At 42.9% G+C, this 25,479-nt stretch overlaps 1 protein-coding gene across 2 annotated transcripts in view; it reads left to right on the plus strand.

The window, feature by feature from the left end:
- Window positions 1–25,479, plus strand: part of polr3b (polymerase (RNA) III (DNA directed) polypeptide B) — a 97,893-nt gene that overhangs the window by 33,065 nt on the left and 39,349 nt on the right. For both annotated transcript variants that reach the window (XM_078567684.1, XM_078567685.1), the window contains 6 exons: window positions 3,749–3,883; window positions 10,486–10,647; window positions 12,229–12,429; window positions 14,398–14,560; window positions 19,715–19,868; window positions 22,967–23,041. In XM_078567684.1, the coding sequence (XP_078423810.1) occupies window positions 3,749–3,883; window positions 10,486–10,647; window positions 12,229–12,429; window positions 14,398–14,560; window positions 19,715–19,868; window positions 22,967–23,041 (890 nt within the window). The remainder of the gene's footprint in view (window positions 1–3,748; window positions 3,884–10,485; window positions 10,648–12,228; window positions 12,430–14,397; window positions 14,561–19,714; window positions 19,869–22,966; window positions 23,042–25,479) is intronic.

Genomic DNA, 25,479 nt, shown 5'->3' on the forward strand with positions numbered 1-25,479 from the left:
AGCTGGTTAGATTTTTGTTGGCCAAGGGAGTAAAGGGTTCTGGGGGATGGACAGTAAAGTGGAGTTGAGACCACAGTCAGGTCAGCCATGAATTTATTGAGTGATGGAGCAGGCTTGAGGGGCCGAATGGCTATTCCTGTTCTAAATCCTGTGCTCTTGGGAGCTTGCTGTGTGCAAATTGCCCTCAAGTTTCTTACACTACAACGGTGACTACACTTCAGAATTAATTAAGTGGCTGCATGTAAAGTGCTTTGAGACAGCTGGTGGTCATGAAAGGCACTATATAAATGCAAGCCTTTTTTATGGTTCTGACAAAGGACGGATGCTTAAACCTTATCTGGTCCTGACCCCACACCTTTTCAGATGCTGCATGAGGCCCTTTTGTTAGAATGGATGAAGTTTAATGAAGAGATGACATCTGAAATGTTCACCTGACATTTGTTGCCTGTTTTTTCAGAGTTTTCAGTTTTGGGTTCAGATTTCTGGCATTAAAGTTTCCTCTCTTCTCTCTGTCATTAGTAATCTTCTCTTTAAGGTGGATTTATATTAAGAATAAAGTTCAATCCTCTGCTTGTTAATATTTCAGAAGCTAATGTCAAAAACAGTTTGGACCCCATTACCATTTATTTAATAGAAAAGCTAAATTTAGCAAGTTTATAAAAAAAACAAGTGGGCCAAATAACTAGCATTATTTCTGTTTGCAGTTTAAACTTGATAAATCCTCTAATATCCAAGGAGTGTGACAATACTCTTTCTTTCATTCAGTCGGTTTGACAGCACTATCTTAATCTCCAGCTTTCACTTTTACAAGTCTCTTGTGACGTACCCTCTGGGCAAATATATGTCTATATTTCAATCTCTCTATTATACATGGTTACAACAGTCAGCACATGCTCTCTTTTTATTGGGCTATTTTATTTCCCTGTATGAGTGAAACAAAGCTGCTACGATGATTCAGGTACTGAAGCTGTTTCCTTACACATTGTGGACAATTCTGCAATGTGGCAAATGTTCCCATAGTTACACATTCTACTACCAATCGGCAGCAGATTACAGTTAACCAATTGAAATGGTCCCTGCGCTTTTCCATTACAACATGAATAAAGCAATAACTTTTTTGGCCCCTTTTGAAAAGACTTAGACTTGATGAGGTCGGCCGCATCTTAATTCATGATACGCCCGCCTTCTCTTTTATCACTGTTTAATGACATTTCCTAAGGTGTATGTATAGTAACGTGGTAAACAGTTTCAGGCTGGTTAAGACTTTTGAGCCCATCCAGCCCTCCTATTCCCCTAGTATTCCCTTGGTGCATTTCTAATGTCCCTGAATCCCATTTGTTGATGAGGACCTGCCTGGGGAAAGAGTCAGGCACCCAGCTGTTTGTTGATGCTCCTTCTTGTAGTTCCAGGACAGCACAAGCCAACTGCAGTATAGAACCATTTCCCTAGAGGTTGGTAGTGCAGATCAGAAATTGATTTTGGTTCACCTACTGATATCTTCATCCATGCCTTTGTTACCTTTAAATTTGATTATTCCAAAGCTCATCTAACCAACCTCCCACATTCTGCTCTCTGTAAGTGTGAACTAATCCAAAATTCTGCTGTCCATGAGCTAACTCGCACCAAGTACTGTTCACCCATCACCTTGTTGACCTGCGCTGGCTCATGGTCTGATAATGCCTTGATTTCAATATTCTCCTGCTCCTGTTCAAGTCCCTCCATGGCCTCGCCCCTACCTACAATTTTCTGTAGCCTTGCAGACCTCCGAGATCTCTGTGCACCTCTCCGAGATCTCTGTGCACCTCTCCGAGATCTCTGTGCACCTCTCCGAGATCTCTGTGCACCTCTCCGAGATCTCTGTGCACCTCTCCGAGATCTCTGTGCACCTCTCCGAGATCTCTGTGCACCTCCAATTCTGGCTTCTTGCATGTTCCTGATTTTCACTGCTACACCATTGGTTACCATAATATCAACTGGCTGGGCCCTAAGCTCTGGAATTCCCTCTCAAAACCCCTTGACCTCTCTCCTCCTTTTAAGTGACTTCTTAAAATCTACCTTTTTGAACAAGCTTTTGGTCAGCTGAACCTTTATGTGGCTTTGGGTCAAAATTTTGTTTGATCAAACTCCTGTGAAACCCCTTGGGACATTTTGCTGCAAATTGTTGTTTCATATAGCTTAGCCCTATATAGGAACCTAGGACTTAGGAGCAGGAATATGCCATTCAGCCCTTCAAGCTTGCTCTGCTGTTCAATAAGATCATGGCTGATCTGGTTGTGGTCTCAACTCCACTTTGCTGTCTGCCCCCCATAACCTGTGACTCTCTCATCTATCAAAAACGTTCCTAGCTCCACTGTGAATAAATTCAATGACCCAGCCTCCTTTGCTTTATGGGAAAGAGCATTCCACATACTAATGACCATCTGAGAGGGGCTTTGTATTAATTTTGTCTAGGAAGAGCTAGTGCCACTTCTCCAAATAAAGCTCTGGCAATAGGTTGTTTAAAATCCATTGCTTTGTAAAGCTTTCACTGTCAGCATTTTTTTGCTGGAGAATACTCGAATTTTAGCCCATTTGAAGTTGAGTCCAGACCCGTGTTTCCTCAAGGGTGCGCCGCTGTACAGCAGCCAGACTATCCCCCCCACTGCTCATGCACAGGTCAGCCCCTTTAAATTGCTGCCTGTAAATTGGCCGTACAAAAAAAAATTAAAGAGCTCATGCAATCAAAAAGAATTGGTCGCATCACACTCCCAAACCCCGCCCCCCCCACAAATTCTAAAATTCATCCCCAGGCTCTACGTTAAACAAAAATTTATGTTGGCAGTAATTTAAAACTAGTAATATGAATCATGCATGCTGTCTGAAGTGTGCGTGGAGCTGCAAATGCATCAGAACTTAACCAGGACTTTTGACGGTGAGCAGACTGTATAATAAACGGAGTGTTTATGTTTTCACACAGTGACATTTCTGGGGGCGAAGGGTGCATATAACTTTAGGGGCAAAGAAAATCGTCCCTATGACCCCCCCTCCCTCTTGCATTGTACACATTATTATTAATCATGATAAATATTTTCACTGGTCAGACCATTCCTCTATAAATTGTGAAAATATTACTATTGCTTGTCTAGGCAGCTCTGCATTATTTTACTGTCACTGATCATTGCAATGAAGACCTTTGGCGCAGATTGATGGCATGTATTGAGTGGCACTCAGTTACCAAAGCAGAAGAGCACATTCCTCCATCCTGATCAACATTCTGCCCGTAATTAAAAACACGGGTTTTGGGAGAGTAAATAGGGAGAAATTGACATCAGTGATGGATGGGTCAGTAATCAGAGGACACAAACTTAAGGTAATTGGGTAGAGAATCAGACTGGGGTAATGAGAATTTATTTTTACGCAGCAAGGTATGGTCTGGAGTGCTCTCTCTGAAAGGGTAGTGGAAGCAGGTTTAATCGTTTTTAAGAGGAAACTGGATAAATGCATCAAGGGGAGAACATTGCAGTGCTGTGGGGAAAAGAGCAGAGAGAGGAGTAGGACTAATTGGTAGCTCCCTTATGATGGGCTGAATGGCCTTATTCCGTGCTATATGCTTCAAACTCATAATTCATCTCATCTGCATTTTGTGGCCCCTTGATGTCCACAATTATTTTCAAATGAGGGCTGCACTTCAGAAGTAACTCTTTTGTTCTAAGCACTTTAAAACATCCACAGGATGCTATATAAATGGAGGCTTGTTCTTCCTCCATAGGTCAAAGAATTCAACTTCCGTGCAAAGTGCATCTACACAGCCGTCATGGTACGCAGGGTGATTCTAGCCCAAGGAGCAAACAAAGTGGATGACCGAGATTATTACGGCAACAAGCGTCTGGAGTTGGCTGGACAGGTGAGTTTGGTGCCTCATGTTTCTTCCACCTCCTTTTACTCTTTCCCTTGTGTGGTCATTATTTTCCCATTCCTGTTTGGATGGTCTTTTGTAAAGCAGTCATTTCCTTTGAATCCTGTGTTTCAGCCCATCCCAAAGTGATTCACAAGGGCATACAGCTCAGTGTCCTGATGCTGTGTGTAAGTTGACAGCCCCATTTACTAGCCAATCAGCGTAAGAGGTGAAAATGTCACACTTGTTCCTGAAGTTGGGTTTGAGCTATGTTGAGAAAGTGTAGAGATCGCTTTTTGCTGTACTTCACCGATTTTATACCAGGTCAGTTTTACTTGATGGCCTTGGATTGAGATAAGGAGTAAGAATCCTGTTATCTAGTATTAGTAAATTTGCGCCTATTTTCCTCAGCATACTGGCATAGACCTATTTTCTGTTCATTAACCAGTTCCCAGTATATTACCCCCAATCCCATGTGCTCTAATTTTGTGCTTTTTCTGCACTGTAAATTCTGTGCGAGGCGAGGGGAAAAGAGTACTTTTTTGGCTCATAGGAAGTAGGAGAAGGAGTAGGCCATTTGGCGCCTCAAGCCTGCTCTGCCATTCAGCTAGATCATGGCTGATCTTCTACCTCATTATCCTGCGTAATCCCCCTATCATTTCATGTGTTTAATATCTAGAAATCTATCAATCTCTGTCTTGAACATACTCAATGACTGAGCTTCCACAACTCTCTGGTATAGAGAATTCCAATGATTCACCGCCCCTTGAGTGAAGAAATTCCTCTTCATCTCAGTCCTAAATGGCCTATCCCTTATTCTGAGACAGTGGCCCCTGGTACTTGAGCCCCAGCCAGGGGAAACAGCCTTCCTGCATCTACCTGTCAAGCCCTAAAAATGTTTTGTTTTAATGAGATCACCTCTCATTCTTCTGAACTCTAAGGAATACAGGCCCAGTCGCCTCAATCTCTCCTCGTAAGAAAATTGCACCATCCCACAAATCAGTCCAGTGGACCTTTGTTGTATTCCCTCTGTGGCAAGTAAATCCTTCCTTAGGTAAGAAGACCAAAGCTGTACACACTGCTGTAGGGGTGGTCTCACCTAGGCTGTATACAATTTCAGCAAGATATCTTTACACCTGTACTCAAATCCTCTTGCAATAAAGGCCACCAAACCATTAGCCTTCCTAATTGCTGCTGCATCTGCCTGTTAGCTTTCAGTGACTTAGGAACAAGTGTCTGGAGACTCCTTTGGACATCAACACTTCCCAATCTCTCACCATTTAAGAAATGTTCTGCATTTCTGTTTTTCCTGCCAAAGTGGATAACTTCACATTTTTCCACATTATATTCCATCATAAGACCTTAAGACGTAGGAGCAGAAATAGGCCATTCTGCCCATTGAGTCTGCTCTGCCATTCAATGAGATTGATGATCCTCTACTCCACTTTCCTGCCTTTTCCCCATGACCTTTGATTCCCTTACTCATTAAAAACCTGACTATCTCAGCCTTGGATATACTTAATGACCAAGTCTCAACAGCCCTTTGTGGTTAAGAATTCCACACATTAACTACCCTCTGAGAGAAGAAATTCCCCCTCATCTCTGTTTTAAATGAGTGACCCCTTACCTTGGATTATACCCCTCTGGCCCTAGACTCTCCCACAAGGGAAAACAAACTCTTAGCATCTACCCTGTCAAGCCCCCTAAGAATCTTATGTGTGTCAATAATGTCACCTCTCATTCTCCTAAACTCCAATGAGTACAGGTCCAACCTACTCAACCTCTCCTCATACGAAAATCCCTCCATACCCGGGATTAATGCACCTTCTCTGGGATACCTCCAATGCCAATCTTTCCTTAGATAAGGGGACCAAAATTGTTCACAATATTCTAGGTGCGGTCTAACTAGTACCTTGTATAGTTTTAGTGAGACTTCCCTATTTTTATACTCCATTCCCTTTGAAATAAAGGCCAACATTCCATTTGCCTTCCCTATTACCTGTTGAACTTGTATGTTAGCTTTTTGGGATTCATGCACGAGGACCCCCAAATCCCTCTGTGCTGCAGCTTTCTGCAGTCTTTCTCCATTTAGATAAAATTCAGCTCCTCTGTTCTTCCTGCCAAAGTGCATAAACGCACGTTTTCCCACATTATATTCCATCTGCCAAGTTTTTGCCCATTCACTTAACCTGTCTATATCCCTCTGTAGACTCCTTGTGTCATCCTCACCACTTGCCTTCCCATCTGTTTTTGTGTCATCCGCAAACTTGGCGATGTTACATTCATTTCCCTCATCCAAGTCATTAATATATATTGTAAATAATTGTGTCCCCAGCACTGATCCCTGTGGCACTCCACTAGTTACAGGCTGCCATCCTGAAAATGCCTCCCTTATCCTAACTCTAGTAAGCCAGTCCTCTATCCATGCTAATATACTACCCCCAACACCATGCATGCTCTTGCCCACTTAGCCTTACTAAATCCCCTCGAAGCCTCTTAGCATCCCCCTCACAACTCACATTCTCACCTAGTTTTATGTTGTTATCAATCTTGGAAATATTACATTTGCTCCCCACATAAATTATTGATATAGATTATGAATAGCTGGGATCAGAAACACTGATCCTTACAATACCCCACTAGTCACAGCCTGCCAGCCTGAGACTGACCTATTTATTCCTATTCTCTATTTTTTGTGCGTTAACCAATTCTCAATCCATGCCACTATATTTCCCCCAATCCCGTGCTCTAATTTTGTTTACTGACCTCTTATGCAGGACCTTATCGAAAGCCTTCTGAAAATCCAAATACGCCACACCCACTGGTACCCCTTATCTATTCTGCCAGTTACATCCTCAAAAAGCTCCAATGGGTTTGTCAAACATGATTTCCCTTTCATAAATCCATGTTAATTTAGCCCAATCCTACCATTACTTTCGAGGTGTCCTGTTGTCACACCCTTTATAATAGATTCTAGCATTTTCCCTACTACTGATGTCAGGCTAACAGATCTGTGGCTCCCTGTTTTCTCTCTCCCTCCTTTCTTAAATAGTGGGGTTTCATTTGTGACCTCCCAATCTGCAGGAACCATTCAAGAATTTATAGAATTTTGGAAGATGACCACCAATACATCCACCATCTCTACAGCCACCTCTTTCAACACTCTGGGATGTAGATCATAAAGTCCAGGAGATTTATCAACTTTCAGTCCCATTAATTTCTCTGGTACTAGATTTTTTTTCATCATTACTAATTTCTTTCAGTTCCTTATTCTTGGTTCTCTAGTATCTCTGGGAGGTTTTTTGTATCTTCCTCGGTGAAGACAGACACCAAGTATTTGTTCAGTTTCTCTGCCATTTCCTCTTTCCCCATTATAAATTCTCCTGCCTCTGCCTGTAATGGGTCCACATTTGCCTTTGCTAATCTTTTCCTTTTTACATACCTGTAGAAGCTTTTACAGTCCGTTTTCATGTTTCTCCCCAGTTTACTCTCATTTTATATTTTCCCTTTCTTTATCAGTTTCTTGATCCTCCTTTGCTGAGTTCTAAAAAGCTCCCAATCCTCAGGCGTACTACTTTTTTGGCAACTTTATAAGCCTCTTCCTTTGATCTAATACAATCTTTAACTTTACTTGTTAGTCACAGGTGAATCATTTTTCCTGATGGGTTTTTGTTCCTTAAAGGAATGTATATTAGTTGTGAACCATGTGTTAATTCTTTAAATGCTAGTCATTGCCTGTCTGCCACCATACTTTTTAGTTGATCCCTCACACCTTTGTAGTTTCCTTTGTTTCGATTTAAGACCCGAGTTTCAGATTGAACTACACCACTTTCAAACTTAATGTAAAATTCTATCATATTTTGGTCACACTTCCCAAAGGCTCCTTTACAATGGGATTATTAATTAGTCCTTTCTCATTACATAATACTGGATCCAAAATAGCCTGTTGCCTAATAGGTTCCTCAACCTACTGTTCTAGAATACCATCTCGTATACATTCCAGGAATTCACCCTTCACAGCGTTAGTGCTAATTAAAAACAAAAATAAAAATACCTGGAAAAACTCAGCAGGTCTGGCAGCATCTGCAGAGAGGAACACAGTTAACGTTTCAAGTCCGTATGACTCTTCAACAGAACTAAGTAAAAAGCTTTTATCTTAGTGCTAATTAAGTTCACCAAGTCTATAAGTAAATTGAAGTCCCCATGATTACTGAATTGCCCTTGTTACATGCACCCCTAATTTCCTGATTTATCTCATGCCCTATGTTGCCACTACTGTTTAGTGGCCTATAAACAACTCCTACAAATGTTTGCTGTTTCTTAGCTCCACCCAAACTGATTCTACATCTTGATCTTCCAATCTAAGCTCCTCTCTCACTAATGTACTGATCTCATCCTTTATTAACAGCGCTACCCCACCTTCTTTTCCTTTTTGCCTGTCCTTCCTAAATGTTGAGCACCCTTGACTATTCAGTTCCCAGTCTTGGTCACCCTGCAGCCATGTCTTCATAATGGCAATTCGATTATAGCCATTCACTATTTCTGCCGTCAGTTCTTCTACCTTATTGCGAATGCTGCGTTCATTCCGATAGAGTGCCTTTAATTTTGCCTTTTTAACATTTTTCCATTTTTTGACCCTATTTGATGCTGGCCTTTGTTTCCACTGGCTTCCCATTTTACTTATTACTTTTCTTCCTACCATTATCAGCTTTGTTTCTCTCCAATCTGAATTCCCTCTCGGGTTGCCATCCCCCTGCTAAGCTGGTTTAAACCCTTCCCAACAGCACTAGCAAATCTCCCTGCGAGGACATTGGTGCCGGTCCTGCTAAGGTGTAAGTTGTCCACCTTGTACACTCACTGCATAAATATCCTACGTCATGACCTGGTGGACACACACAATCCAGGCTACTCCACGCAATCACAATCCAAAATCCCTTGTGGCAAACTAAAGCTGCCCTTCCCCCACGCAAACCTCTCCACCTCCTCATCACACTCCAACCCCGATTTATTTATATTTTTTAGCCCCTACCCAGCGAACTTGTTTCCGCCCCCCCCACCCTCACCCGACACACTCTCAGCCCGAGCCCTGACACCACCATATTCCGATTTCCACTGCGCTTACGTATTAGGACCCGATCCCCACCCCGGCTCCAATCCTGACCCATGCCAACCCCTCCTCACCCCCTGATGCATGCTCACCCTCCTAACCTCCCCCCCCCCACCCCCAAACCAATGCGTGTAATCTAAATTGCCTCCTCCTGCATGATAACGAGCCTCAGTTGGATGGCTGCACGTGCTAAGGAATAGCTCGGAATTACCTGGCTATTCCTCTTGTGGGGAGAGTCACCCCACAGTTGCCATTGTTCACGTTCACACATGCTCACACACACCCTGGCAGTAGGTTCAAAGTGTTCCTGTTGAAGGCCAGTCCTACCCCTCTCGCCCATCCTTTCTGCCCTCAACCACGTGAGGTACATAGAGAGGTCAGAGCATGAGAGAAAAGAAGATAGGGTTCGTCAGTGAATATAAATTGGTCAAACTGATAAACTTCATTAGCTGTAGCTCACCTGGATCTAACAGGATGGCTAAATATTTCATTCCAATATACACTGGTAGAATTTACTATTTATATCTCTATTTAAATAATAATTTTCACTGGTGACAGTCTATGCCAGTTAGCTTCAAAGTATCTAGGTTTTGAAGTTAGATTGCAAACTTCCCTTATCCCTGAGTAATTGAGAAAGTTAACTTATGAGGACTGTAATGAATGCACCAAAGAAGAAGGCATAGCTTCTATATTGGGAATGTAATGAGACAAAGAACGCTGTGTTCAAAATCGTGGAGACAATGGGTTTTAATTCCACACCACATGGGATGAGAGGAAATCTGAATCTGCATTGGCTTGTAGATAAGAGTGGAGCAGCTAACAGTCAGTTCAGTTCCATAGTACCGCCCTAAGCCCATCACCACTTGAGATTTGGTAGGCTTTGAGCCAGTGGAGGTGTTTGTAAAACCTGCCAGTTTTCCGGCTTAATCTTTCACCTTAATATTCCGTGTTTTTAATGTGTTCATTATTCCCTCTATTCTTTGTCGTCAGTTTTTGTCCCTAATGCTGCTTGCTTTGTTGGTGAGAGATATGGAACGGTCCCAAAATCTGGGCACCCTGGAAAGCAAGGGATTTCCCCGGCGACTAAAGAATAAAACGTTGACTTTGGAGATTGTCTAATCCTACCCTCTCTGATAATGTAATTAAATCTGCCCTCCTGTCTTTAAATTCACAACGAGATTGTGTGAAAGGAGAATTTGGCACTCGGAAGGCTTCAAAGATAAATGGGGATCTCAAGGTACCTAATTAGAATTCCCTGACATTAAACTAATTAGTGATGGTATATTCAGGAAGCTTAATTTCTATATTAAATATGTAATTGTTTTTCATGTATGTTAAATGCCACTGATGAGATGTTTGCAGATGAATGAATTAATTCCAAAGCATTACCAGATTTATTGAAACCAAAAGTAAAACCTGATGTGAATGTTATCACGGATTCTACATCCCTCTCTCCTATTTAACTCCAACTCCCCCTTTTATTCCTTCCTCTCCCGTTCCACAGCTTCTCTCTCTGCTCTTTGAAGACTTGTTCAAAAAGTTCAATTCAGAGTTGAAGAAGATTGCGGACCAGATCATCCCCAAGCAGCGAGCAGCCCAGTTTGATGTCGTGAAACATATGCGGCAAGACCAGATCACGAATGGCATGGTTAATGCCATCTCAACAGTAAGCACTTCTGTGAAGTCTACAGTTGTTTCTGAATTATGTTTTATTTCTCAGCCTTGTTTAGAAGTGTTTGATGGTTTTGCGTTCAGAAGTGGCCGAACAAGTTACTCTGTGGTGTCAATTTTTTTTAAAGAAGGCTGCTCACCACCACCTCAAGGCAACTAGGATAGGCAATAAATGCCGACTTGCCAGTGACACCCACTTCCAAAAATTCTGGAAAAGCAGAATACTGCGGATGCTGGAAACCTGAAATAATAGAAACAGCAGGTCAGGCGTGGAGAGAGAAACGGTGTGAACATTTCAGATCGATGACCTTTCATCAGAACTGGGAAAAGTTAGCTATGTAATGGGTTTGGGTCAAGGACAAAAGGAAGGTCTGTGACAGGATGGAAGACGGGATAGACTGAATGACAGAAGAGTTGGTCTTACCGGGCCAAAGGGAACGGTGATGGGGCAAGAAAAAAAAACAGAAACAAAAAATGTGCCTCAAGCAGATGTGCTACTGTCTGAAAGCAAAATAAAACAAAAAAACTAAAACATGCCAAGAAAGGAAACAAATGGCGGAGCAAAGCTTATGTCCTGAAATTGTTGAACTCAGTGTTGAGTCCAGCAGGCTGTTAGGGGTCTAATTGAAAGATGAGGGGCTGTTCCTCGAGCTTGTGTTGGACTTCACTGGAACAGTGCAGCAGGCTGAGGACAGAGATGTCAGTGTCAGAGCAAGATGGAGAATTAAAATGACAGGCCACTGGAAGCTCGGGGTCGTGCTTGCGGACTGAAAGGAGGTGTCCTGCAAAGCGGGCAACCAGTCTGCATTTGTTCTCCCATCGTAGAGGCGACCACAATGTGAACAGTGAATACGGTATACTAAATTGAATGAAGTACTCGTAAATTAAGTACTTAATTTGGAAGAAGTGTTTGGGGCCTTGGACATTGAGAAGAGAGGAGGTGAAAGGGCAGATGTTACATCTCCTGCATTTGCATAGCAAGTTGATGTGGGAAGGGGGAAGGGTGGTGGGGTGAAAGAGGAGTCGACCAAGATATGGAGGGAACGGTCCCTTCAGAATGCTGAAAGGGGAAAATGTGTCCGGTGATAGCAACATGCTGGAGATGGCAGAAAAGACGGAAAATGATCCATTGAATGTGAAAGCTGGGTCGCGCCTGCTCCGTCATTCAAACGATCATGGCTGATCCTCGGCCTTAACTCTACTTTCCTGCCTGCTCCCAATATCCCCAAAGGGGACCCTATCATTGTCCTGGGAGGGAGGAGAAGGGTTGAGAGAAGAAGTGCAGGAAATGTGATGGACACAGTAGAGGGCCCTGTCAACCACAGTGGGGGGATGGGAGGAATCCTCGGCTTCTGAGAAACGCAAGACTTAATGTTGCAAGTTTCTTGCTGCATAAAGATATGGACTGCTTCATTACCTGAGGAATTATCCACTGTTATAGAAAGTGATATCTTAGTGTTTGATTGCATTGTATTTTTTATTACAATTTGCTTGCTTCCTCTCCCAGCTGATAATTGAGGCCTTATCTTGAAATATTGCCTCTAAGACCCAGTTCTCAAAGTTTTGTCTGTTGCAGGGGAACTGGTCTCTCAAAAGGTTCAAAATGGACCGTCAAGGGGTGACCCAGGTGTTGTCTCGATTGTCCTATATCGCTGCTCTGGGTATGATGACCAGGATCTCCTCTCAGTTTGAAAAGACCAGGAAAGTGAGTGGTCCGAGGTCACTTCAGCCATCACAATGGGGGATGCTGTGCCCTTCAGACACTCCTGAAGGAGAGGTAAATATTCTAACTTTGAGATTTTTAATGCTGTGTGTTATTTGGAAAATTCTCATACCCACTGATATTGTTAATGCAACATCACTTGAAGGGTAAAAAAGGATTACAGGATTAATGGGAAAAAGCAAATGAGTGGGGATAGTTGGACAGTTGTTTCAAAGAGCCAGCACAAGCCAATGAAACCAAATGCCTGCCCCCTGTGCATTAAGATTCTATGATTACTTGGATTTTGCACATTTATTCATGATGATATGGTCAGGAAGAAGTGACTAAATGAATATTCTGTGTGCAAAGTGACTTTACTGAAGTATGACTGCACCTACATTCTTAATTTCCTTCTGAATTATAGCCAATGCACTTTGAGGAGGTCACCGTATGTATGGTAGAGTTTGCTCATTGCTTTGAATTGGATTCAGTGAAGTCCTTTATCAAAGTAGACCTGTAGATAGTTGACTGTATAGTAAGGATATGAGAGGTAGTTGTGTGCTTTCACACTCCTGCTGTGGAGACTCACCTGCTGGGAGTGCACATCAAGTATTCAAGCCGTGCTCTCCTTGATTAATTACATGGAATATACACAAACAGGTCATTCAGCCCAACATTCAGTCCATCCAAACCTCCTCCCACCTTCATCTCACATTAGAACAGAAGAAATAGGAGCAGGAGACGACCATTCGGTCCTTCGATCCTGCTTCGCCATTCAATACGATGATGGCTAGTCCTCAGCCTTAACTCCACTTCCCGCCTACTCCCCTATTCCCTGATACCGAGAGATCGAAAATCTGTCGATCCCAGCCTTAAATATATTCAATGACGGAGCATCCCCAACGCTGTGGGGGTAGAGAATTCCAAAGATTCACAACGCTTTGAGTCCTAAATGATTGGTCCTGAGACTGTTTCTCCATGTTCTAGATTCCCCATTCAGGGAAACAACCTTTTGGTGTCGACCCTGTCAAGCCCCTTCAGAATCTTGTATGTTTTGACGAGATCATCTCTTGTTCTTCAAAGGGTAAAGGCTAAATTTACTCCGTTTCTCATCGTAGGACAACCCTCTCATCCCAGGTACCAACCTAGTGAGCCTTCACTGTGTTGCTTCCAATGCAAGTGTATCCTTCCTGAGCTAAGGAGACTAAAACTACACACAGTACTCCAAGAATAGTCTCACCAAAGCCCTGTGCAATTGCAGTAAGACTTCCTTATCCTTGTAGCCCAGTTCCCTTGCAATAAAGGCCAACATGCCACTTGCCTTTACTTGCTGCGCCTGCAAGCTAACTGAGTTCCTTGTACAAGTACACCAAAGTCCCTCTGAATACCAACATTTACAAGTTTCTCACATTGTAAAAAATATTCTGATTTTCTATTCTTACGACCAAAGTGAATAGCCTTACACTTCCCCACATTCCCCCACCTGCCACCTTGTCCACACATTTAACCCGTCTATATCTCATTGCAGCCTCTTTGTATCCTCCTCACAGCTTGCATTCCTACCTAGCTTTGTATCATCAGCAAACTTAGATGCATTACCCTTGGTCTCTTTGCCGCATTATCAACATATCCTTCAATTCTTTTTTTCCCTCATGCACTTATCTAATTTTCATCCTAATGGTTGCAAAATTGTGGTCAGCCGCCTGAATTCTGATGTTTGCTCCCTGATTTTTAGGTCTGCAACCAGGAGTCCAGATTTCTAAAATGACCCTTTTTTGTAGAATCCTAGAATGATGCAGCACAAGAGGCACCATTTGGCCCATGTCTGTGATAGTTCTTCACTTGAGCGCCTACTAAACATTAAGAATGGGCAACTAAATTTAGCTATCCAGGCTGTTTAACAAAGGGGCTGGAAGTTTCCTGAACCTTTCTGCAGCCCAAGGCATCTTGGTCCTGGACCATGCTTGCACTCCTTCACAAAGTAAGTGATCGATTTGTGTTTTATGTTTTAAAGTAATTGTTTTTGTTTCGATCTCGTTACAGGCTTGTGGTTTGGTGAAGAATTTGGCGTTGATGACACACATCACGACAGATATGGAGGATGGGCCCATAATCAAACTTGCTTTTAATCTGGGTGTTGAAGATGTAAATCTGCTTTGTGGGGAAGAGCTTTCATACCCAAATGTGTTCATTGTATTTCTAAATGGTAAGCAACTCCTACTTAGTCCTACACTACACTGAGCATTTTTACAGTTGCTATTAGCTTACTGAGAGCGTATTGAAGTAGCTAAACAGTGGCTTGTTCCGTTGAGCATCTAACATATCCAGGAATCCGTGACCAAGTCTGTCCTGAACATCACCTTTATTGTAAGGTCCTGGGTTCGAATTTGGCCCAAACTCATTGAATGCAACTCTTCCCAATCTCTAAGGATCCAAACTGAGTTTTGAACATCTCTACTACATTTTCCAGTGGATGCAAGTCGCGACACAAAGTCAGTCATAGGGCTGGATTATATGCTGAAGGTGGACCCCCCCCCCACAGTATAAAGTTCAGAGGTGAGCCCGCCTTCGCTAGGCCAGCTAGCCCCTCTTAAAGCTTTTGGGCGACGGCCCTTTAATTGATATGAGGCGGGACTTCCATCTGTCTCTTGGAGGGAGCCCTGCCTCTTTGAGCTGCCGGACACCAGGATCGATGGCCACTGCTGGTGTTTTAGAAGACCCAGGAGGAAGAGGAACTATGAATGCCCCCAAACCCAGATAAGTCCAAGATCTTGCTGGTGTCGGGTTGGCTGGAGAGTGGATGCAGGGGGGCAAAACTGTTTGGGGCTGGGGTGGGGGAGGGCTTCCGATTGGCCCGGGTGGCCTGGGAAGGATGGACTCCCCACTTTGACCGACTAGTCAGCAGAGTTGAACCTGCCGGGCTATACATTAGGCGTAGGCCTCTCCTGCTGCCCGTTGTATCGGAGTGGTGGTGGGCTGAAGCCTTTAAATGGGCATTAATTGCCCACTTAAGGGCCTCAATTGGGCCTGGGGCAGGCAGCTCACCCTACACTTCCCCCAGCTGCCACAAAATTGTGGTTGGGGTGGGTGGCCTGACGCCAATGGCACAGTTCCCGAATTTATGGGTCCACCTGCTTGTTTTCCTGTCCGTGGGTGGCCTGTGGTTTCACTGCCCTGTGCTAATGCCCCTACCTGGCCCAGGGGTATTGCGAGGCAATGTCCTGGTCGGTGCAACTGCACTCTACCTCCATGCCTTTACTGATCTGCCCATGAGTTAAACTGTAGGCAGCCATAAGGTTTGTTTATCTCTACCTCTGTTTCTTTCGCAATGCAATATGCCAGAACATTGAAGCCAATTGAGAGAGTATCTTTAAGATGTCAGCCTATGCATGGATGATAGATGCTCCCACATTTGGCAGCATCAGGAACTACCAGGTGGGCGTCTTCCTCTTTGCAGCAATATTGTAGCTAACCTAAAATTGGAAGACTAATCCAATTACAGCAGCCCAGGCCTCAGAGTGAATTACATAGAGGTTACAGGCTGTTTGACCCTTCCAGTTTTGTTGGTGTTTACCCTAATCCCATGCCCACTCTGTTCCCTTTCTCCCTCTTTCCCTTAAGACCCTCTCTAATCTATTTCTCAATGCTGACATGGTCTCTGCTTTATTCACTAACTCCAGTCGAGAATTCTGCAGCCTTGTAACCCTCAGTATAAAAGAAAATGTTCCTCCTCTCTTCTAAATCTGTTACATTTAACCTTGCACCCTTGCCCCTGGTTCTAGCAGCCTATCCATAATGCCTTAAAATCTAGTCTTCAGTAGCTTTTTTAATGTCCCTTTCCACCTGAGGTATGCATTTAGTAACTTGGGGACATGGACCTAAACCCCCAAAATCCCTCTGCCCACCCACATCACCCAGCTTTCCCCTATTCAAAGTATAATTATTACTTTAATTTTTTTTTTTTACCTGAATGTATAATTTCACACTTACTGGCATTAAGTTCCACCTGTTGTTCATTCTACGATAACTGGTAATTATAGTTGAGCCTTTTGCATAATGCAACATCCCAAGGTGCTTTACAGGAGCGTTACCAAGCAAAATCTGACATTGAGCCACAGAAGGAGATCAAGGGGAAGATGATCAAAAGACTCCTATTCAAATCATATTCAAATTCCTTTTCTATTCCCTGCGGCGCTGGACCCAAATCATTGATGGCGGAGAGCAGAAATGGTCCTGGAACTGTTGGTATCTTCGTGTTGGGAGCTGAGTTGACATGGCATAAGTCACTGTTGACAGAACATTCTGTTGTATCAGTTTGGGCTGAGTTTGAGTTACAGCCGAGAGTTGAAGAGATGCGTTTTTATAGTTAGTTGTTGGAACATAGAACTCTTTTTAAGCATTCAGCGTGTGGTAAACTGAACCCATTTCTTCTGGTGTAAATGTTTTATTCATATATACAGTCCTTAAGAAAAAGTAGATCAATCCACATGCCAGCTAAATAGAATTTTAAAGTACTTGTGTGCAAAAGACACCCATATGAATCACATAGCCCTTTCAAGATGAGTGCTTGCAATAGTTTAAAAGATTGTTAATTTTCACAATGATTATGGTTAAACTGATTTCCAAGTATTCTTTAATGTGCATCCAACGCCACACTAATGGAATAATATAGTTACCACTCTAAAATATTACTGTTGACACTTGCAGTGAATTCCGTGTTTAAACAGATGATAGACTTTTATCTCAGCTGTTTAATGCAATGGGCTGTCTATTCCTTTCCAATGCCACTGCAGCAGTGATAAAATACTTGAATTTATTCAACACCTTATTGCATTTAAATATTCCGAAGCACTTCTCACGACGAATTATTTCGCCATTCTGCCCCACAGTTAAAAAGAAAGACTTGCATTTATATAGTGCCTTCCACAGCCACCAAAAGTTTCAAAGTGCTTTACAGCTAATGAAGTATTTATGAAGTGTAATCACTGTTGTAAAGCCGGAAACACGGCAGCCCATTTGTCCGCAGAAAACTTCCACAGACAGCAAAGTGTTAATGACTATATAAGCCGTTTTTTGTGATGCTGATTTCTGATTGAGGGATATCGCCCCTGCACCTCTTCAAAATATTGCCATGGGATCTTTTGCATCCACTTGAGAGGGCAAATGGGGCCTCAGTTTAATGCACCATCCAAAATATGGAACCTCCAACAGTGCAGCAGTACTTCCAGTCTTGATTTTTGTGTTCAAGTGTCTGAAGTTGAACTTAAACCCAGAACTTTCTGCCTCAGAGGCGAGAGTGCTACCAACTGAGCCACAGCTGACAGGTAGAAATCTTTAGCAATAAGGTGACTGAGAAGTGAAGATTTCTTTTGGCTGTCTTGGTTGCAGGAGGAACGTTGGCCAGTACATCATGAGAACTCCCTGCTTCTCACCAAATACTGCCTTTAAACCAATTCTACAGGATAATGTGATTGCCTAGGAATGAGTTCCCGACTTGCACCATGTAAGGCACTGGGAAGAGAGAGATTGTTCACTGGAAGCTGGAGCACTCCTACATGATTTTGGAATAAGTCTGGGTGTGACTTTACTAACGTCCTTCTTAGCAGCAAGTTGCAGAAAGCATTCTCAGAGTCTGAGTATTCTGTAGCTTAATCCATGTGTGAGAGCAATGTCTGATTCACCACCTGTGCTATGTTGGTTCTTTAAATGTAGTTTAGCTCCCAAATACTTATGGTCATAATTACATAGTGCATGGGTACATAATTACAGACCCTTGAAGGTGACAGAACAAGCTGTTAATTTAGACTTAGTAGCTTCGGAGTCTAGAGATGAATGAGGCAGACAAAGCCCGTCCGTTCTCTCCTATCCACAGCCAATGGTCTCGCGTCGCTCTAGAGTCTGTTGACCAGCTGGAATTCTCGACTGACAGTCTGGCACCAATTCATCTAGGGTCGCCCTCTGCCCATTGCATAACCTGATGGGCAGACACGATGACAGAAGTCGGGTGATGTGGCCATGCCGGCTGAGCCATCTTTTATAGATGATGAATAAAATTGGAGGCTGTTCTCAGCATTTTCTTACTCCAGTGTTGGGTATAAAACCCCCACTGGGTATACGTCTAGAATCCTTTGGACACAACCTGGTATCAAAGGCATCTGGTTTCCTCTCTTGGCAGGTTTTCAGGTTCCAAGTTTGACAACATATGAGAGAGTGGAGAGCACGTCCGCACTGTCGAACATAAGTTTTGTTTTCCTGGAAAGCTTTTTACTGTTTCATATCTTTTTTTAGTTGGTTGAAAGCTAACGATGTTTAACCTATTCTCGCATTAGTCCTTTGTCTATGGCTCCTTGGATATTAGTGGAACTGCCCAGATAGGTGAAGTCCTCTGTGATCTCAACTTTGTTTATTATAGATATACAGATCTGTTGTTTGGTGATTTCCTGTCATCATTTTTTTTTTGTCGTTTATGATGAGTTCCGTTCTCTCAGCCTGATTGCTAATTGAGTTAATGAGCTGTTGCAATCACGTTATGCTGTCCAACAAGGCAGCGATGTCATCAGCGAAGTTCAATGCAAGTTGATAAGCTGGTTAAGAAAGCGTTATGAGATAGTTGGCTTGTACATAGAGCCATTGAATTAAAAAAACAAGGGAATCTTGCTAAATGTTTAAGCATCGCTAGTTAGGCCTCAGCTGGAGTATTGTGTGCCGCTCTGAGCACCACACTTTAAGAAGGATGTCAGGGCCTTGGAGAGGGTACAAAGGAGTCTTACCAAGATGTTAACAGGGAAGAAAGTTATGTGGAGGGATTGGAGAAGCTGGAATTGTCCTTAGAGGACTGGAGATTACATAGAGACTTAATTGAGGTATTGAAAATTGAGGGGTTCTGACAGGTCAAACAGGGAGAAACTGTTTCCCCAGGGTTGGTAACTGGAGGTCACAGATTTAAAATAATTGGTAGAAGAACTAGAAGGGAAGTGAGAAATTTCTTCGGAAGGTTAAGATCTGGAATCCTTGTAAGAGTGGTGGAATCTGATTCCATAGGAACTTTCAAAGGCAATTGAGCATGTACTTTTAAAATATTTGTTCCTGGGATGTGGGCATCACTGGCTAGGCCAGCATTTATTCCCCGTCCCTAATTGCCCTTGAGAAGGTAGCGGTGTGTTGCTGCCTTGAACCACAATGTATGGGATTATGGTGGGTGGGACTAAATTGGATAGCTTTTTCAAAGAGTTGGCAAAGAGTTGAAAGGCCTTCTGTACTGTAAGATTCTGTCTGACTGATTCAGAAATCCATTTTTTGGAATCCATTCAACACCCACGATCCCAATGTAATCTCTCTCTATCTGTGCTGATCTCAAAAGGTAACATCTTGGGTGTAATACACGACCATCAGAAGCTGGTGAAAACGTTCCGTTTGATGCGCCGAGCGGGATACATCAATGAATTTGTTTCTATCTCTACGAACCTGACGGATCGCTGTGTGTATATCTCTTCTGATGGAGGCAGACTTTGCAGGTATCAAGAAATGGCGGTTAATCACTTTGGGCAACTCCAAGGGCAGAGCTCTGTTAATCCTAACGGTAGCATGCAGGACCTCCCCATGGTGCTGTCTTCCTATCATGGATGCACTGTATGCAATGCATAAATCATAAATCTTCCCCATTTATCCTACAGAACTGGTGAAGAGCAGAGAGGAAAAATGGAAGGAATGCAGTAGCTATGGATTATATGGGATTTTCATAAAATATTTGATAACGTTTGTAATAACAGGACATGGAGTTAAGGAGAAATGAGGCAACATGGATAGAAAGATGGTGGAAAGTAGACATAAAGGGAATTTGGGAATGGAAGAATCGATGAGTGGTGTTTGACGGTAAGGACCCGTGTTGGGGGCAACTCATGTGTAAATAATCTAGAATTAGGAATTTAAATGATCTTAAAATTTCCTTCTGAAAATGATCAATCTGGAATGCACTGCCTGAAAGGATGGTGGGAATAGATTCAGTGGTGACTTACTTATATGTTTTTATATATATTTTTATATAAACAGGAGGAGGAGGAGGAGGAGGAAAAATTTGTGGGGCTGTGAGGAAAGAGCAGGGAGTGGGGCTAATTGGATAGCTCTCAAAGAGCTGACACAGGCACAATGGGCCAAATGGCCTTCTCCCATGCTGTATGATTTCATGTTAAATAAAAGAATGGGACACCAAGGAGATTCTCTCCAAGAAGCTATTTTCCAAGCAACAGTTAGACACTGAGCTGCATAAAGCAATAATAGGAATGGTGACCAAAAGTTTGGTCAGTGAGGTAGGTTTTAAGGAGTGCCTTAAAGTAGGAGAGAGACTAAGAGGAGCAGAAAGGTTTAGGGTGGGAATTCTAGACTTGGAACCCAGGCAGCTGAAGGCACAGTTGCCAGTGACGGAGTGATTTAAATTGGGGATGTGCAGGGAACCAGGATCGAAAGGAGTGCTGATTAACGAGATGAAGAATGGTGAGAGGAGGCTTATTTGGAGCATAGCACCTTCATAAACTAGGTGGGCCAAATACCCTGTTTCTGTGCTGTGCTGTAAATGTAGCTTGACGTCCAGCACCTTGTATATTCCAAGGCATCCCAGTAGAAGAGCAGGTCACAGTTCAGCAAGCTAAAGCTCTGGGCTAAGAATAATTCCTACCTTGATACTTGTGACTTTGTGATTAAGGCAGAAGTTAGCTGCGATTAAATGATGGCCCTAATCGCTATCATACATAATGGTGCTTCCAGAGGCAAGATAAATAAACCAGAGTAAACTCACTGTGCAGCCACAGGACTCCTTGTTCAGCAGTATTGCAGGGCATTACAACTTATTTGCTTTACATTTTCAGGGTTCAAAATACATATCTTTTGGAAGAGGAAAATGTTAAATTCTTGAAGGCCTCTTCCCTTCCCCAGTTGTCATGTGAATATAGTTTAAAGGACATTGTTAATCCTATTCGGTACTGCTAATATTCCAAACAAGGAAAATCTCATCTGTTTCTGTGTTGTGACTGTTTCCCAGTTAAAGAGTGGTAATTGAATTTTATCTGCTCAACCCTGTAATGCTATACTTGGGTTGCATCGTTCTGATACAGTACTTAACTTTTTAAGATGTGCTCATTAAAACTTGGGCGAGTGTTTGTACTTTATTTTTATACAAGTACCTACTGTTTATTTTCTGCTCTTTGCTGGAGCTCGCTGTACAAATAGCGAGCTTGCTGATGATCAGATGTTGCATGCCATCCTTTGTCCTCATGGGTTGCTCTGGTGATAATGGTAGAGTATGCGGGATACATGTCCCCATGTCAGACGCTGCAAATAGAAAGATCCGAAACACTTTCATAAATCTGCTCATTTTCATTAAGCCTTTCCAGGTTATGGCCATTTTCTCTGACACTCTGTGTTGACCCAAGAGATGGACTGTGGACTCTCATGTTTCTGAATTTTGGTTTTGTACCGTAAATATAAAATGACATTGTGGCAGGAAAGTCAGTCAGCCTATATAATTTAAGATTAAAATAAGTTTAAAAAATATCTCCAGGTTATAAAAGTTGATGCTGTTCTTTAAAGATTTTTATTCATTCATGGGATGTAGGCGTCGCTGGCAAGGCCAGCATTTATTGCCCATTCCTCATTGCCCTTGTTCAGAGGGCATTTAAGAATCAACCACATTGCTGTGGGTCGGGAGTCACATGTAGGCCAGACCAGGTAGGCCCTGTTACCTCTCCTGTCCAAGCAAGGACAGCAGATTTCCTTCCCTAAAGGACATTAATGAACCAGATGTGTTTTTACAACAATTGACAATGGTTTTATTAGACTTTTATTTCCACTATTTGCCAGGGTAGGATTCAAACCCGGGTCCCCAGAGCATCACTCTGGGCCTCTGGATTACTAGCCCAGCGACAATACCACTGTGCACATTAGAACAATAGGGTTAAACCTTGGTTTAATGTCTCATCCAAAAGAAGGCATCTCTTACAATGCAGTACTCCTCCCAGTACTGCTCTGGAAATGTTAACCAGCATATGTGCTCAAGTCACTTGTGTGGGACTTGAACTCACTGCCTACTGATTGAATCATGGCTATAACCAATTTGCCAAGTAACCCCAGGTAGGGCACTTTTATGGTAACTAGTGGCATTTTGATAATTTTGGCTACAGTGACCAGACTGATACACAGCGCAATCTTGATTTCTTACCTAACTTAAATTAAAACTTATTTGATATAACCAGGAGTTGAACGCAAATCAAATCACAGCGCCTGAAGCTCAGTGTGTGTGTGCCTCTTGTAATTATGCTAAAAATTTGAGTATGCACGCTTGATTTTTGATTTGGGAGCCGAGGGTTAAGGGCAGCAGGCAGGAAAGTGGAGTTGAGGCCACAATCAGATCAGTCATGATCTTATTGAATGGTAGAACAGGCTTGAAGGGCTGAATGGCCTACTCATAATTCTTGTGTGTGTTCTTGTAATTTGGAGTGGAATTGCAATGACTTTAATTCTCCAAATTCCTTGCTCTAGAAAAAGAGGCAGTCATTGATTGTACTGGCGATAGCTGCCTTCCCTCTCTCATGAAAAATTGTTTGCTTAACTTTGTGTTTAGGCCCTACATCATTGTGAAGAATGGAAAACCAGCGGTAACAAACAAGCATATTGAAGAGCTTTCTCAGGGCTACAGGTAACCTTGATAGCCATTGAATAATGTTGATGCATTATTTTTTTGTTGAAATGGAAATCTTTGTGCACACTCCGCAGTAGCTGCATGACTCCACTGGCACCAGGTCAGTTCTGGGTACTGGGTGAGCTGAGCTGTTGCCGGGGTGGTGGGAGTGGACAGTGCTGGGCAATCTGTGCTGTTGGGGGTGCTGCCGGGCAAGCTTTACTACCAAGGCCGTGCTGGTTGGAAAATCAGTCCATTCCCACAGAGGGAGGAAATTGCTGGCCTGCCTTATGGACTCGAAACGTTAACTCTGTTTCTCTCTCCATAGATGCTGCCAGACCTGCTGAGATTTTCCAGCATTTTCTGTTTTCCTTTCTTGTAACCTTGGGAGCGAGCTGGTCCATCTTTCCTTTCTCTGAAATGCTCAGTCCTGTCCCTCTCCTTTTTCAGTCCCCTCAATCGGCTGTTGAAGCTTGTTGGAATTTCATAGCTGCCGTCGCTTTCAAAACAAGTTGTCGTATACATAACTGAGCCAATCACAAATTCTGTTTGGATTGAGAAAGTAACGAGTAATGTGGGTAAAGGGGACCCTGTAGATGTGGTGTACTTGAATTTCCAAACGACGTTTGGTAAGGAGCCACATCAAGAGTTACTACACAAGACAAGAGCACCTGGTTGGTGGTAACATATTATCGTGGATAGAGGATTGGTTAGCTAACAGGGAGTAGAGATAAATGGGTCATTTTCGAGATGGCAAGCTGTGACCAGTGGAGTTACAGGAATCCATGCTGGGGCCTCAACTATTTGCAATCTATATAAATGACTTGGATAAAGGGACCGAATGTATCGTGGCTAAATTTGCTGATGATGCAAAGGTAGGTAGGAGAGTAAGGGGGGTGGAATTTTATGGCCCCAGCGGGGATGGGGCTGTAAAATGCGGCAAGCTGTTCAGGAGCCATTGACTTTGGCGGGACCATAAAATGCCGCCAGTGTAAAATTCTGCCCCAGGTTATGAGGAGGTCGTAGAGTCTACAAAGGCATTTAGATCGGTTAAGTGAGTGGGCAAAAAATTGGCAGATGGAGTGTACTGTGGGAAAATGTGAACTTGTCCACCTTGTCGGGAAGAATAAAAAAAAGTCAGTATGCTATTTAAATGCAGAGAGATTGCAGAACTCTGCGGTACAGACACACCTGAGTGTTCTGGTATATGAAGCACACAAAGTTAGTCTGCAGGATTTAAAAAAAAAAATTATATTAGTTCATGGGATGTGGGCATCGCTGACTAGGCCAGCATTTATTGCCCATCTCTAATTGCCCTTGTTCAGAGGGCATTTTTAAGAGTCAACCACATTGCTGTGGGTCTGGAGTTACATGTAGGCCAGAGCTGGTAAGGACGGCAGATTTCCTTCCTTAAAGGACATTAGTGAACCAGAAACAATCGGCAATGGTTTCATGGTCATCATCAGACTTTTAACTCCAGGATTTTATTGAATTCTAAGTTCGCCGTCTGCCGTGTTGGGGTTCAAACCTGGGTCCCCAGAATATTAAACTGGGTCTCTGGAATGCTAGTCCAGTAACAATACCACTGTGCCACTATCTCCCCTGCAAGTGATTAGGAAGGCAAATGGAATGTTGCCATTTTTTGCAAGGGGAATGGAATATGGAAATAGGGAAGTTTTGCAAAAGTTTTATAGGGCATTGGTGGGATCACATCTGGAGTACTGTGTACAGTTTTGGCCCCCTTACTTACGAAAGGATACACTTACATTAGAAGCAGTTCAGAGAAAGTTCACTGGACTGATTCTTGAGATGAAGGGGTTATGAGGAAAGGTTGGACAGATTAGGCCCGTATCCATTGGAGTTTAGAAGAATGAGAGGTGATCTTACAACGTATGACAACCCGAGGGAGCCAGTGTGGATGCTGAGAGGATTTTTTTCCCTTGTGGGAGAGACTAGACCTAGGGAATACAGTTTTAAAATAAGGGGTCTCCCATTTAAGACTGAGATGAGAAGAATTTTTTTCTCTAAGGGTTGTTAGTCTGTGGAATTTCTCCCCCAGAGAGCAGTGGAGGCTGGGTCATTGAATATTTTTAAGGCTGAGTTAAATAGATTCTTGATTGAAAAGGAAGTCAAAGAGTATAGGGGGTAGAGAGAAAGTAGAGTTGAGGCCACAATCAGATCAGTCATGTTATCAAATGGTGGCGCAGGTTCGTGGCGCCTCCTGTTCCTAATTCATATGTTCGTATGTTCACATTGTGTGTGTTAGTCCCGCCCTCAAACCAGTTACCACGGAAACAACAATGACAAACATTGCAACTTGCACAACAATATAGGCTGGTGTTTTAAAACCCTTCGGGTATAGTGCTCTGAATTTAAGGGGATAGGCTACCAGATCAAAAATGGAGCAAGTCTGTGTCGTGCAGGAAAGCAGCAAAATTAACAAAATAGAAGATGTG

This window comes from Cetorhinus maximus, chromosome 22 (genome assembly GCF_964194155.1).
Source record: "Cetorhinus maximus chromosome 22, sCetMax3.hap1.1, whole genome shotgun sequence".
Lineage (NCBI taxonomy): Eukaryota > Metazoa > Chordata > Chondrichthyes > Lamniformes > Cetorhinidae > Cetorhinus > Cetorhinus maximus.